At 36.3% G+C, this 15,271-nt stretch overlaps 1 protein-coding gene and 1 long non-coding RNA gene across 6 annotated transcripts in view; one reads left to right on the forward strand and one right to left on the reverse strand.

Moving 5' to 3' along the window:
• The window catches only part of LOC105662397 (uncharacterized), a 57,558-nt gene that overhangs the window by 23,751 nt on the left and 18,536 nt on the right, over positions 1-15,271 (forward strand). The gene's annotated exons all lie outside the window — the stretch shown is intronic.
• On the reverse strand, positions 2,128-9,320 carry eve (segmentation protein even-skipped). Of its 2 annotated transcripts, XR_013038985.1 has the most exons (4): positions 8,988-9,320; positions 6,208-6,407; positions 3,035-3,898; positions 2,128-2,953 (listed from the first exon to the last, which is right to left on the reverse strand). XR_013038985.1 is itself a non-coding variant. In XM_076534262.1 (3 exons), the coding sequence occupies exons 1-3, from the start codon at positions 9,130-9,132 to the stop codon at positions 3,167-3,169; spliced, it is 1,077 nt and encodes a 358-aa protein (XP_076390377.1). In that variant the 5' UTR covers positions 9,133-9,320; the 3' UTR covers positions 2,128-3,166. The 2 variants fall into 2 exon arrangements, 1 of the variants encoding a protein (XP_076390377.1); XM_076534262.1 differs by having other exon boundaries at positions 2,128-3,898.

The raw sequence follows: 15,271 nt of genomic DNA on the forward strand, positions 1-15,271 counted from the left end.
TGCCAATTCCCACATATCCCAAATTCCACATATGTCAATTTCCACATATTCCAAATTCCATATATCCCAATTTCTACATATCCCAATTCCCACATATCCCAAATTCCACATATGCCAATTCCCACATATTCCAAATTCCACATATCCCAATTTCTACATACCCCAATTCCCACATATCCCAAATTCTACATATGTCAATTTCCACATATTCCAAATTCCACATATCCCAATTTCCACATACCCCAATTTCCATATATCCCTAATTCCACATATTCCAAATTCCACAAATGCCAATTCCACATACTCCAATTCCCACATATCCCAAATTTCACATATGTCAATTTCCACATATTCCAAATTCCACATATCCCAATTTCTACATACCCCAATTCCCACATATCCCAAATTCCACATATGTCAATTTCCACATATTCCAAATTCCACATATCCCAATTTCCACATACCCCAATTTCCACATATCCCTAATTCCACATATCCCTAATTCCACATATTCCAAATTCCACAAATGCCAATTCCACATACTCCAATTCCCACATATGCCAATTCCACATACCCCAATTCCCACATATCCCAATTTCCACATATGCCAATTCCACATACCCCAATTCCCACATATCCCAAATTCCACATACTCTAATTCCACACATCCTAATCCCCACATATCCCAAATTTCCCAAACCCCAAATTCCCCAGCCCCCTCTTCAAACATCCCTAAATTCCCCAAAACCTCTCCTCACTTGCTCCAACCCTCTTCCATCCTCAAATTTCAAAACCCACCCCAAGATATCTCTTCAACATTCCTAAAACTCTGCCCCAAAAAGACCTAAAGAAAATAAGGGTTGTCGAACACAAATCAACCCCTATCACTGCTTCGATCATTTTCTCCTCGCACCAGTCTACTCGCTAGTTCATCAAATATTAATATCCAATTTATACGTTCGATAGAGGAATCATCCCCCAGATACAACCTCGACCCTTGAAATTGCACGGAGATACTCGGTTCGAACAGATCGTCATCCCCCTATTTAGACGCTCGCCATTTTTCCACGAATCACGGCCGATCGTCGAATTGTATTATCTTATCTGACGAGCCATTAGACGTCGTTTAGACGAATCCTCCCTAACAATCTATTTGCAGTATTGTTGTGGGGATGGACCATCGACAGCATCCTTGCGTCAGAATAATAAGCTTACTGTTCTTTTGTAGGTTGAGATAAGTGTGGGGGATTTAGAGGAGTTGGGTTATTGGACACTTAATTTTCTTATGTTTTAATTGAGAGTGTGAGAGATGGTGAGAAGGTGAGAAGGTGTGATGATAGGTGGTTGATGTAATTTTATAAATGGGCGGTTTGTAAATTAGCAAGTTTACAAATTTGGGTATTTGCAAATTGGAAAGTTTGCAAATTTGAGAATGTGCAAATTTATTAATTTTCAAGGTACCAAATTTCTCAATTTTCAAATTTCTGAATTCGTAAATTCCTAAATTCGCAGGTTTCCAAATTCCCACATATGTCAGATCCCACATATGTGAATTCCCACATATTCCAAATTTCATATGCCCCAATTTCCACATATGCCAAATTCCATATATCCCAAATTCCACATATACCAATTCCCACATATTCCAATTCCACATATCCCAAATTCCACATACACCAATTTCCACGTATGCCAATTCCCACATATCCCAAATTCCACGTATGCCAATTCCCACATATCCCAAATTCCACACACTCCAATTCCCACATATGTCAATTCCCACATATCCCAAATTTGTCAAACCCGAATTCCTACAATCCCCAACTCCTAAATCCCCAAATTCCCCAATATCCCAAATTCGTCTAATCCAGATCCCTACACTCCCCAATTCCTAAATTCCTAAATTCCCAAATATTAAAATCTTCTTGCCCCAAATCTCAAAATCCCTAGATATCTCTAACTCCCCAAATCCCAAAACTCTAAATATCTCTAAGTGTCCAGCTCCTCAAATTCCCAAATCTCCCAAACCTCTCCTTACCTTCAAAATAAAAACAGCCCCCCAAAAGCACCCCACGTCAGAAGGATATCATACATTTGGGATAGGAACATGAAATAACAAAACATAGATCTCGATTAAATTGAATTTAATGATATTAACGATTATTTACCAAATCTGTAGATGTATTATATTTATTCTTTCCTCTTTTATATCTTTTTAAATAAACACCTAAGTGTCCAAGCATAAATACCAATAATCTAACGCAGACATTCTACTCGCCATTACACTCCTGTCGCTCTACAAACTCGGAAGATAATGATCATAATAAATTACTTAAACTCGTACTGTACATTGCTATCAGCTAACATTCTAATCACACTCAAACGTGTAGAACTCTTTTATACACTCTATACAAAGGTCGCACAGCGATACGTTATTAACAGGTACAAGTTTTTTTACAATCAGTCGATTTCTATGTACACGAAACGTATACTTCGCTCCGATTGGCGGGGAGGACGACTCTATACAATTTCTTTGTACAATTTCTACGGCTCTTACAGTTACCGACTTTTTTTAATACATCGTATTTACACTTCTGACAACCCTCTGCATATTTCATGAAATTTACAAATTCAGCAGAAATTATTATATTCGAAATGTTTGAATTGTAGAATATGTTGGTCGAAGTCTTTCTGAAGTTTTCGAGGGTTTCGACCTGGTATACGCTTCCGGGGTCACTAGGACCCATGGCGTCTCACATTCGAGTCGGAACCATTTGCACATTTCATTCGCAGTTCTACAAACTGATTCAGATCTACTTCATAACCTCCATTCTGAATCGAGTAGCAGAAGTATCCAAATTCTATTTGCACCACCTCCAAAGAGTCCGGTTGCTTCGCAGACCCAGACTCAGTTCCACTGTGCCTCTTTCAAACTCGCCTCCATCCCTCCTCTCTAGAATTCAAATTCGACACCTTCGTAGACATACATTTTCTTCATAGACAATACGTCACCGTTTCCACTGGTATATCTTACCTCCAACTTCCCGCCAATCCCGTGATTCTCAGTTCCACTGAGTCTCACCACATAACTGCAAAGTTGCACATCCCCGGGATCATCATAGACCCATCACTCCATACATACGATATGTACAAAAACCTAATCACCCTACGCTCTCTCGGAGATGTCGTTCTTATACGGCTGGAACAGTTTCGGCTGCTCAATCTTGGTGGTCTGCACGGCAGGCGTCGAGACAATGGTGTTATACGTATTTTTCGCCTCGAAGCCGATGGTCTGTATGTTGGAGGGAATGCCAGCGAGCCCGGTGGGTAGCTTGAGCGCCGGATTCGGTGGCGGGGTGGTTTTGTCGTGCATCTGGAGGTGGTGCGGGTGCGGCTGTGTTCCTACGCAGTCGCAGTCGCTGGACGTGTCGGAGTGCACGGGACTCAGTTCGGGCAACAAGGTCGGCCTGTAGGTGGCGGCGGCGCTCGTGGGAGGGTTGTTCACCTGGAAGGCGGTGTTGCCGACGGTAGGAACGCCCAGGCCCGATAAGTGCAGGGGTGGCAGCGAAGGGTGAGGCTGGAGGAGGTGAGGGTGCGCCGGGTAAGCGGCCGCCGTGCGCGGATGAGGCCGATGAAGGGATGATGCGCTGGTTGTTGGAACTGCGGGGTACGGGGTGTATCTTGCTGCGTAATACGCGGCTGCGGCCGCTGCCGGGTAGCTTGGGGCCAGGTGTGATGGAGGTAGTCCGGGACCGCCGTGGTATGGGGGTGGAGGCAGCGTTGCGGTCGCGGCGGCTAATAGAGTCGCGGCTAACGTGGGGTCCGTGTACATCGCGTAGGGCCAGGCCATCGCCATGCGCTGCCTTTTGTCCTTCATGCGGCGGTTTTGAAACCATACCTGCAAAATAAAAAGTATTTGTTAGGTCTCCTTCAAAAAATTGTAGTCGAAGTATCAGACTTTAGTTGATAATATTTTATTGCAAAATTTGATTCAAGAATATTGTGTAGTCTTTATATTTATACATTTGTAAACTTGTAGACTTGTACACTTGAAAATTTGAAGGTTTGAATATTTGGAGATTATCAGAGCATCAATAATTGCATCCATCAACACTGATGATTGCATAAATCATTTAATAAATTGTATAGCAGGAATGAATTGTAGGAGTGTATGTGTATCTACAGTTATAGTAGTTTATGAGGAGGAGAGTTTTTTAAGAGGCACACGTGATGGCGTTGAAAAGGGTTAAAAGGCTTGGAATTAAACGTATAAAGTTTCGAAGGTAGTCTAACGTTTCTACCATTTAACACCTCGATGATTTCCATCGGTAGACGTTTTTATAGCTATTGTGTGCGGTCGGAGCGGTGCGAGATGAGAAATTAAGGGATCCATTAAAGTCAAAAGGTAAACCGGGAAAATCGCTAATTAAAGTGCTTAACACCTCGCAACCGGATCGACCGGTCGTGGTCGAAAGAAATTAAGAAGTCACGGAAAAAGGATCAAGGGGATCGCAGAGAACTAAAGACCGAGAAGACTTTTGTTTGTCCTTCGTGATTGACTGTTTGCTTCGTTGAAACAGACATCGGGAGAAAAAAGAAGAAGACGAGGAAGGAAAAGTGTTGACAATCGACTCTGGCGAGCCTTCTTTTAGGTATAATCGACAATCAAACATGGCGGTTTGTGTGAGAACCAAATTCATGTATAAAAACTTAAGTGATTCGATCAACTTTCAATTTTTAATTTTTATATTTCTATGTTCAATTTTTAAATTACCAAATCACTAAATTTTTAAATTGTTAAGTTTCTAAATATAATTTCTGAACCTTCAAATTTTCAATTTTTACATTGTCAAGTTGGGAAATAACTATTGGGTGATAATTCGATGAATGGCGATATAGTGCGAGGTAGTTTTAGGTGTTGCAATATAACGAGTGGTAATTCTATTCGCGATAGTTCTGTCCGTGGCGATATAATGCGTGGTAAATGTACGCGATGCAATATAACGCGAGGTAACTGTGAAATTGCAATATAACGCGAGGTAACTCTAAAATTGCAATATAACGCGTCGTAACTCTAAGTATTGCAATATAACGCGAGGTAACTCTAAAATTGCAATATAACGCGTGGTAGCTCTAAATATTGTAATATAACGCGTGGCAACTCTACGCAATGCAATATAACGCGTGGTAATTCTACGCGTTGCAATATAATGCGTGGCAACACCACGCACTGCAATATAACGCGTGGGAACTCTACACATTGCAATATAACGCGTGGTAATTCTACGCGTTGCAATATAACGCGTGGCAACTCTACGCATTGCAATATAACGCGTGGTAATTCTACGCGTTGCAATATAACGCGTGGCAACTCTACGCATTGCAATATAACGCGTGGTAATTCTACGCGTTGCAATATAACGCGTGGCAACACCACGCACTGCAATATAACGCGTGGTAACTCTACACATTGCAATATAACGCGTGGCAACTCCACGCACTGCAATATAACGCGTGGTAACTCTACACACTGCAATATAACGCGTGGTAATTCTACGCGTTGCAATATAACGCGTGGCAACTCTACGCATTGCAATATAACGCGTGGTAACTCTACACATTGCAATATAACGCGTGGCAACTCTACGCATTGCAATATAACGCGTGATAATTCTACTCGTTGCAATATAACGCGTGGTAACCCTAAACATTGCAATATAACGCGTGGTAGCTCTAAATATTGCAATATAACTCGTGGTAATTCTACGCATTGCAATATAACACGTGGCAACTCTACGCATTGCAATATAACGCGCAGTAACTCTACACATTGCAAAATAACGCGAGAGTATTTCAACTCAACGTGGCAATATAACGCAACACGACACAGCTAAATAAACGACGATTATCCATCGAACGTGCAAACGAAGTTTGTCTATTTTTAACGCGAATTAATTGCGTAATGAGGAACGAAACATTCAAGGTTTCGTCAGTATACTCCGTGACTGTCGATTACCGACATTAATTAAACAGACCGAGGTGTTAATAGAACACTTTTCTACGCGTAGGACGCGAGATGAGCTCATTGTTTACGGAACTTTATTGCTGTACGTTTACTTATGCCCGATAAATATTCCGTCGTGATTGCGCGGCTACGATGAAACGATTGCCTAATTGATCGATCAATAAATTAATTACTTAACGAACCTTGATCGTGGATTCGGGGAGGTGTAGCTGTGCAGCCAATTCGCATCTCCTCGGTCTGCTCACGTAATTCTCGCGATGAAATTCTTTCTCCAAACGTGACAATTGCTCTCTTGTGAACGCTGTGCGGTATCTTCTGATATTTGGGTCCATCGATGACAGTGGCTGTTGTTGTTGCTGTTGTTGATGCGACGGTGAGGTTTCTGTAATCAAACGTTGCGTTGCTAATTAGTTTTCGTTTTACAGGATGTGGTATAACTTGGTGAATAAACTTGCAGATACTCTTTTGAGGAAATATTTGTAGCTTCATGGATTTTAGAATTCTAAGAGATCGCTGTGTATAAATTTGTAAATTGTTTTAATTCATGAAGACTCAAATTCTCAAATTCTTAGATTCTCAAATTCTCAAATTCTCAAATTCGTCAAATTCCTAAATTTCCAAATTCTCCAACGTTGAAATTTCTAAATTTCCAAATTCTCCAACGTTGAAATTTCTAAATTTCCAAATTCTCCAACGTTGAAATTTCTAAATTTCCAAATTCTCCAACGTTGAAATTTCTAAATTTCCAAATTCTCCAACGTTGAAATTTCTAAATTTCCAAGAACCAAAATTCTCGAAATAGCATCCTCAAAGATTCGAAGAAAGGTGTTCGACTGCGGTCTAACTTTCGAAGGCAATTTGTCTCGGTAAATGGTTTTTCAAGAAAAGTTGGTTGTTTTCGCGATGCGGTTACACACTGTCGCCCCCGGAAGCAGCGGGTGATCGCATTTAGAATCGTGTCAACGAGAAAGGACGGAGGGAAGCTGAAAGGATCTGCGAGGGTCCTGCTTCACCTGGACTCTTTCGGACCAGCTCTTTTAACGATAATTTCCTTTGGTTTGCCGACGACCACCCATCTGTCTTATCTGATCGATTAAACTGATTTGTCTTATTCAATTTATTGTCTCATTCTACTGTATAGAAATTAAAGAATATTTTGTGTAATAAATTAACTGAGACTTTCTAAGATTTGTTTACTCACAAAGTTAAAGATTCTTTGAACCTTTGAAACTCAAAAAGAACCTCATATCTGATCACATACTTAACTTGGTATTTTAGCTCTTTTTTTTATTGCATCAATATTATATATTTTACTATTATGGTACGTATTAATAAATCTAACATTATTCTTGATACGACTCTAACTTCTAAATGGTTTCAAACACTAAGACATATGTAACATTTAATTTGATACAATTTCCAACATAGGAGCACGTTTACAAACACGACCTGCCGTCGAAAACAAAGGCGCGTTAAGAATAACGTTGAGTATAATTCCAAATAGGTTCTTCTGAAACTATCAGTAACTTCAAATCCCACTTAACACATTTTTACGCAAACTCCATTAAAAAAACCAAAGGCAACCCCATTGAAAAGACAATAAAATATCTGTTACAATAGAATTAGAACATTATTAGAGTACCATAGAATTCATTATACTTAACTTTCCAATACAATTAAACATTCCTCAAAAAGGGTAAAAGAATAATTCGAACAGAAAGGAAAAAATTAAACTTATTACAAGGTACATTTAAAGAACCGTTAGTTTTTGAAAGTTAGACAAAAGCAAAGGGTACCAATCGAAGTTTCAGCAACAAACGAGCAATTTCCAAAGCCCCGGGCAATAAAATAGTTCCGAAACGAGCCTTCAGGAATCAGGGAGCAGTCATAAAATAATTACCGCAATAAACCGCGAGGATGCTTTTGCACGAAGGGATTGGACGATTTTCTACACTCTTATTTATTTTCAGGGACGATACTGAATGGACTAGCGTCTGAAACCTTACCCTCTTTATATGAATCACCTTAACGTTCAATTGGATTAACCATTCGTAGTTAACGTTTTTAGTAACGTCTTTAACAGTTTATGAACTGGGCCTTTATAGTGGAGACAATTTTTATTTCTTTTGGTTAGCTTAATTGGTCATTTTGGTGTTCATTTAATTAGCAGATATTTACTGAATAGGAGGCTCTATTAATTCTATGTATTTTAATTTTTCAAATTATATTGGACATTCATTTTTAATAATCATTTAATTAGGAGACATTTACTGAATTAATAGGAGGTTCTGTTAAATTTAAATATTTGAATTTTTCAAATTTTATTGAATATTTATTTTCAGTATTTTTAAGTAGGAGACATTTGCTGAATTAATAGGAGGTTCTGTTAAATCTAAGTACTTTAATTTTTCAAATTTTATTGAATATTTATTTTCAGTATTTTTAAGTAGAAGACATTTACTGAATTAATAGGAAGTTCTGTTGATTCTAAATATTTTAATTTTTTAAATTTTATTGAACACTCATTTTCAGTATTTTTAATGGAAACAAGCAAAATTAGGGGTTGCAAAGTTTTTCCTTGAAAAGAATTTTTAAAATAAATTTTTTAATTTTGTGTACATTGTCCATAAAGCTCTCCTTCATACTTCAAGCCTTTCACATTGAAAAATATTAATTTTATGATAAAATATAAGGACTGCAAATAGTGGTGCAAAATTTTGTCGTACATTTCAAGGCTTTGTCCCAAAATATTTTGTATTAAAACCAGTACAAATTGTCTCTTGCAAATATTTCTTATTTTAAAATCAACAAAGGGGTGGTTTTCTCTGCTGCTTCAAACTTGCAGTCCAAAATAATTTTCATAAAAATAGAAACAAAAAGAGTTTCAAGTCTTGTATCATCTCAGAGTACCATGTAAGTTTTGTTCAAAAAATGTTTGAAAGAAACAGGAGATGAAATTTACCCTTTTCTGTTTTCGGCATGTTTCCCGGCGGCGGACTATGAGGAGGGCTGAGCTGATACTGTGGAGGCACCAAATCTACAACTATCGTCTCCTCTTCTCTCTGATCCCTCTGTTGATCCTCGAAATTCCTCTGATAGCCCTGCATGTCGTTCACTAGCCCTTAAACGTCCTCAAAAATAACACAGTTTTCCGCACCACCGATATCACCGTTCGAATAGTCTAACACTGTAATGTTCCATAAAGAAGTCCGTATTCACTTTAGTTAAAAAAAAAAATGTGCGTTAAGCGCGGTATTTCTACCAGGAAAGTTAGCGCGCGACTGAAAGGACGAACCGGGCTACCAGCAATTTATACGACCTTACCAATCCGACGGGCGACCATCGTTCCGTGACGCTCTCCGATTGGCCACCGCGTTGTGCATCAGCGTCCCATTGGCTCAGAGCGCCACAGGCTCTGCCTATTTTCTCCCGTTTGCTCCATACACCCTCGCCCGCCGGGTGCATTTTTCCGAGATGCACCAACAGCATCAGCTTATGGATGCAAGCTGGCGGAAATTATCTGTCGTTATTTCCTCGCGGAAATTCGGCGGAATTGGTCCTCCGTGAACTTCTACGCGCTGATGAACTTCAATTTTGCAGGAGTTTTTTTTTAGAGGAAACTTGGATTACACCTTTTTTCATCTGGTTCTTTCGATTTTACGGAATTGCAAATAGGTGGAAATGTTCTGCTGGGTTTTTGGGGAGTGAAGGATTTTTTAAGTTGTTTTTAGTGGATGTATGGATATATGTTTATTTTGAGGAGGGTTGTTTGTGAAGAATTTAGGGGTTGATTTCGTTAAATGTTTTTTAGTTTGTGAATATATAAATTGAGAAATTAAATTCTTTGTTTTAACAGTATTTAAATAAATGAAAAAGGATAGGAGTGTAGAATAAAATGTATAGTATTCTTGCACATACAAATTGTTTGAAAATACTGAAAAAATATTAAAAATGTAGAGGATGCTATTTTAAAAAGAAACTTCTTCCATAACATACCCTTTATTTGTAATTTAATAAATGTATCTGATCAATCATCACAAATTTAATTAATCACAAATCTAACTAATCACAAATGTAACTAATAACAAATCTAAATAATAACAAATCCAACTAATCACAAATGTAACTAACAACAAATCTAACTTATAACAAATCTAAATAATCACAAATGTAACTAATAACAAATTTAACTTATAACAAATCTATCTAATCACAAATGTAACTAATCACAAATATAACTAATCAAAAATCTAACTTATAACAAATCTATCTAATCACAAATGTAACTAATAACAAATCTAACTTATAACAAATCTATCTAATCACAAATGTAACTAATCACAAATATAACTAATAACAAATCTAACTAATCACAAATCTAACTACTCACAAACCTAACTAATCACAAACCTAACTAATCCCAAACCTAATAAAAAACAGCAACAAAAATAATTTCATACACCATCACAACATACCACAATAATCAATTGAATTACAACCTCCTCCCCAAAAAATATAAAACTTAATCTGCAACAAAAAAAAGTTTCAAAAAAAGAAAGAAAGAAATCGAAACAGTTCGGGAAAGAACGAAAGTATCTGTGAACATAGTAGCAGGCATTGGGAAGACAGAAAATTTGTCGGTAAGAGACCCAGGCACGCAATAACGCCATAAAAAGCAAGGAACTCTGCTTCCACCACTATTACGGTGTTTTCTTGAAGCGCGACTGTCCTCGTAAAAACTTTGCTCCATTTTAAACGACCCTACAATTGTAAAAATTGCATCGTTCCGATCTTCTTTCGCTTTCCTCTACCTTCCCTTTGCCAACGGCATGCAAATACGCTGTGCCATTTGTACATTCATAGTTTTTAGTATCTTCGAGCGTTTATGGGTGTAAGAGAGCGTTATTATTTTTAATGTTGTGGTGTGGTGTGGTTGTGTTGTGGGAGTGCGATTGGGAGAATATTTTAGTGGGATGTGACAAGTTTAGGGGTGGAGGTTATTTTGGGGATTTTAGGGATTTTTGAAGGTTTGGTTGGGGAAAGTTTAGATTTTGAAATTTTGGATTTTTAATTTTTGAATTTCTGTATTTTCAAATTTAATAATTTTCCAATTCTATATTTCTCCAATTCCATAATTTCCCAATTCCATAATTTCCCTATTCCATAATTTCCCTATTCCATAATTTCCCTATTCCATAATTTCCTTATTCCATAATTCCCCAATTCCATAATTCCCATATTCCATAATTTCCCTATTCCATAATTTCCCAATTCCATAATTCTCCAATTCCATAATTCCCCAATTCCATAATTGCCTAATTCCATAATTCACCAATTCCATAATTCCCCAATTCTATATTTCCCAATTCCATAATTCCCCAATTCTATATTTTCCCAATTCCATAATTCCCCAATTCCATAATTCACCAATTCCACAACTCCCCAATCCCATAATTCTCCAACTCCATAATTTCCCTATTCCATAATTCACCAATTCCACAACTCCCCAATCCCATAATTCTCCAACTCCATAATTTCCCTATTCCATAATTCCCCAATTCCATAATTCCCTAATTTCTACATCCCCAAATTTCTATATTCCCAAATTTCTACATCCCCAAATTTCTATATTCCCAAATTCCTACATTTCCTAATTTTTCCTCTTTGCAATTTCCTCAACGTCTACTTCCCCGCTTCCTAACCTCCCCATCTCTAAATCCCCTACTCAACTTTCCCCAAACTCACCTTCTAAATTCCCCCATCCAAAAGTTCCTATCCCTCATAAAATCCTCAATTCTATCCCTCAAAAATCCATAAATAGTTAATAACACCCTCAACCCCATCCCCAATTGAAGAATGACCAATTATCTATTTATTTCATTGATTTCCGTAAATACCTTATTGCTCAAGGTGACATTATAAACGGCTAGGTTCCAGTCATTGTCGAAAGGTCGAAATATTACGTACAGGTATACCAGGACATTGTTTGCTGGTCATCAGATTAAATTCTATTATTTAGCCGACCCCTTATGTTTCCATGATTTTCCGCAGCTAGTTCCCGCCAATATATAGGACAAATAAATCGTCGCTGAAAAGCTGAGCGAATTTCAGGTATACAATGGCAATCTCAGCGAAACAACACCGTGCTCGAAATTGGATCAGAGATTGCTAATAATTTTTGCACAACGCCGACCATTCGCCGTTTACGACGACACCGAAATTTCTACTTCGGGTTAATCTTTCACGAGCTCCTTTCGACGGACGAACCTTCAAGCGCGTTTTGATTCCACTTTCATTCATCCTTGTGATATTCAATATTTTCTCGATTAATATTCACGCGACAATATAATTCTGATTTCAAATGCGGCTGCCTACGAAATTATAGGTTAGGTTAAGGTTAAATCAATTTTTTATTCTTGTATTTTGTTCTTGTATTTTGTTCTTGTATTTTATTCTTGTATTTTATTCTGGTATTTTATTCTTGTATTTTGTTCTTGTATTTGGTTCTTGTATTTTATTCTTGTATTTTATTCTTGTTTTTTGTCCTTGTATTATATTCTTGTATTTTATTCTGGTATTTTATTCTTGTATTTTGTTCTTGTATTTTATTCTTGTATTTTATTCTTGTATTTTGTTCTTGTATTTTATTCTTGTATTTTATTCTTGTATTTTATTCTGGTATTTTACTCTTGTATTTTATTCTTGTATTTTGTTCTTGTATTTTATTCTTGTATTTTATTCTTGTATTTTATTCTGGTATTTTACTCTTGTATTCTACTCTTGCATTTTACTCTTGCATTTTACTCTTGCATCTTACTCTTGCATTTTACTCTTGTATTTTACTCTTGTATTTTACTCTTATATTTTACTCTTGCATTTTACTCTTGCATCTTACTCTTGCATCTTACTCTTGCATCTTACTCTTGCATTTTATTCTTACATTTTATTCTTACATTTTATTCTTACATTTTATTCTTGCACTTTATTCTTACATTTTATTCTTACATTTTATTCTTACATTTTATTCTTACATTTTATTCTTATATTTCATCTGATTATTCAAAAATAATCACAAGAGACAATTTTTCAATTCACTATAAAAACGTTCAACCCTAAAAATTTCGAAATTATTAAAAAATTTGTAAATTACAGAGCCACCCTATAATCAGAACCAATTTCACATAGTACATAAAATAGAAATGGGTCCTAAGTCCATTGTCACCAAGTTACCTGATGGTGTAACGAGGTGTAAAATGTTCTGTTGTAAGTTTAGGCCTCAAACCGAAACTGGAGCAACGGTACCATTTAGGATCGTAATTCATATTCCAGGGTCAGCAAACTGATCGATTTTTATTACCTACCTACGAAACGGTATCGATCTTTTTCTTCCACCCTCAAAACGAACATTATTTTTCTACGTTATTTTACAACGGTACGGTAACTAAAGTTTTCCTTGAAATACAACTGGCTGTTAAATCTGGAGCATCTTTTTTGTTCGTATGTCCTCTGAGTGTGCGAAAAGAATGGCTGGGTCGAATTTAAAACATCCGTTATGGGAAAATGGTGGAAAAAGGTGTTTGGAAATTTGCATTACTGCGAGTTATGACGTCTATATTTTAAAATTTTACGTCACTTTTTGGGGATAGCTTTTGGGGCCCTTCTTTGAGGTGATCTGTGTTTACTGAAGATGTGCTGGTAAAAGTCTGTGTAGTTCTTGTTTTAATGTTTAGGTGCTTTTTGATGCAAATTTTATGTGATTTAATTTTTTAAATTTGGGATTTGTTATGAAAATAATAATGCTATTAATATATTTGATTTGATGGAAAAATTCTGAGTTGAAATTATAAAAATATCTACTCACTCAAGATGCAATTACATTCCCAAAAAAAAAAATGCTGAGTTAAAAATATAAAAGTTCACCCAAGATGCAATTACATTCCCAAAGAAAAAATACTGAGTTTAAAATATAAAAATTTCTATTCACCCAAGATGCAATTACACCCCGCAAAAAAACATACTAATTTAAAAATATACAAATTTCTATTCACCCAAGATGCAATTAAGCACAATTGAGGACAGCTGAAAAATATAAAAATACCCTTTCAAAAAAGTCTTCAAAACGTTTACAAGACACTAAAATGCTTAATCCCATGAATTGTTTACCTGTAACTCAAATTACGTAGTTTTTTTTACTCGTCGGAAGGTACTCAAGGGGTTAATTCAGGAATTCAACGACAAATAACGTCACTACCTTTTTCACCGATATAAACATTGATTATACCGTAAAAGCTCAACCCTTTGCTCGAAACTCTTTTTTTCTGATGTCTAATCCGCTTATGGGAGAACCGTAAGGAACCGAGCGTTTGGGTAGACAGAAAAATGTACCCTTTATGGACTTTTTGTGGGGGTACTCGTATATTTCATCTTAACTTTACAATATTTTCTTCAAATTTTTTTTTGGAAATGAATTTTTTTGGAATTCAAATATTTTGTTGTGAAAGTGGAATATATATGTGGCGTATGTATATGATGAATAGGTTAAATACATGTGTTCATACATTACTATGTATGTAACATATGTTAATATGTGTGACATATAATATATGTAATATTTATACATGTACATATGTGTAGTAATATACACATGTGTATGTAATTCTTTTATGGAGAAAAATATACAGTTATCTTATGATATGATTTTACTAAAAATTGAACAGTACTGCAATATTATATGAGACATCATATGGGCCTCATATGTGACTACATCATATGTGATAATTTCATTCAAAAAGAAATGTACATGATACATAACATATATGTATTTTTCTTATGGACAAAAATCAATAGTTCTCTTAAAATATTCTTCATTAAGAATTAACCAATACTGCAATATTATATGAGACATCATATGGACATCATATGTGACTACATCATATGTGATAATATCATTTATAGAGAAACGTACATGATAGTAAAAATAAACAGTTCTCTTACAATACACTTCTCTAAAAATTAATGAGTGTTGAAATATCATATGTGTCATCATATGGACATCATATGTAATTACATCACATGTGATAATATTATTTCAAACAAAATGTATATGATACATAACGTGATTCGATTTGATTCCCCCAAATCTCCCACGTTCCAAATCCCTAAAACCCCCACTATCAAAATCCTCCAAATCTCCCACCATTCCTAAAACCCCCCCTTCCCAAACCTTGAAATCCCCAAATCCTCCAA

This window comes from Megachile rotundata, chromosome 8 (assembly GCF_050947335.1).
Source record: "Megachile rotundata isolate GNS110a chromosome 8, iyMegRotu1, whole genome shotgun sequence".
Lineage (NCBI taxonomy): Eukaryota > Metazoa > Arthropoda > Insecta > Hymenoptera > Megachilidae > Megachile > Megachile rotundata.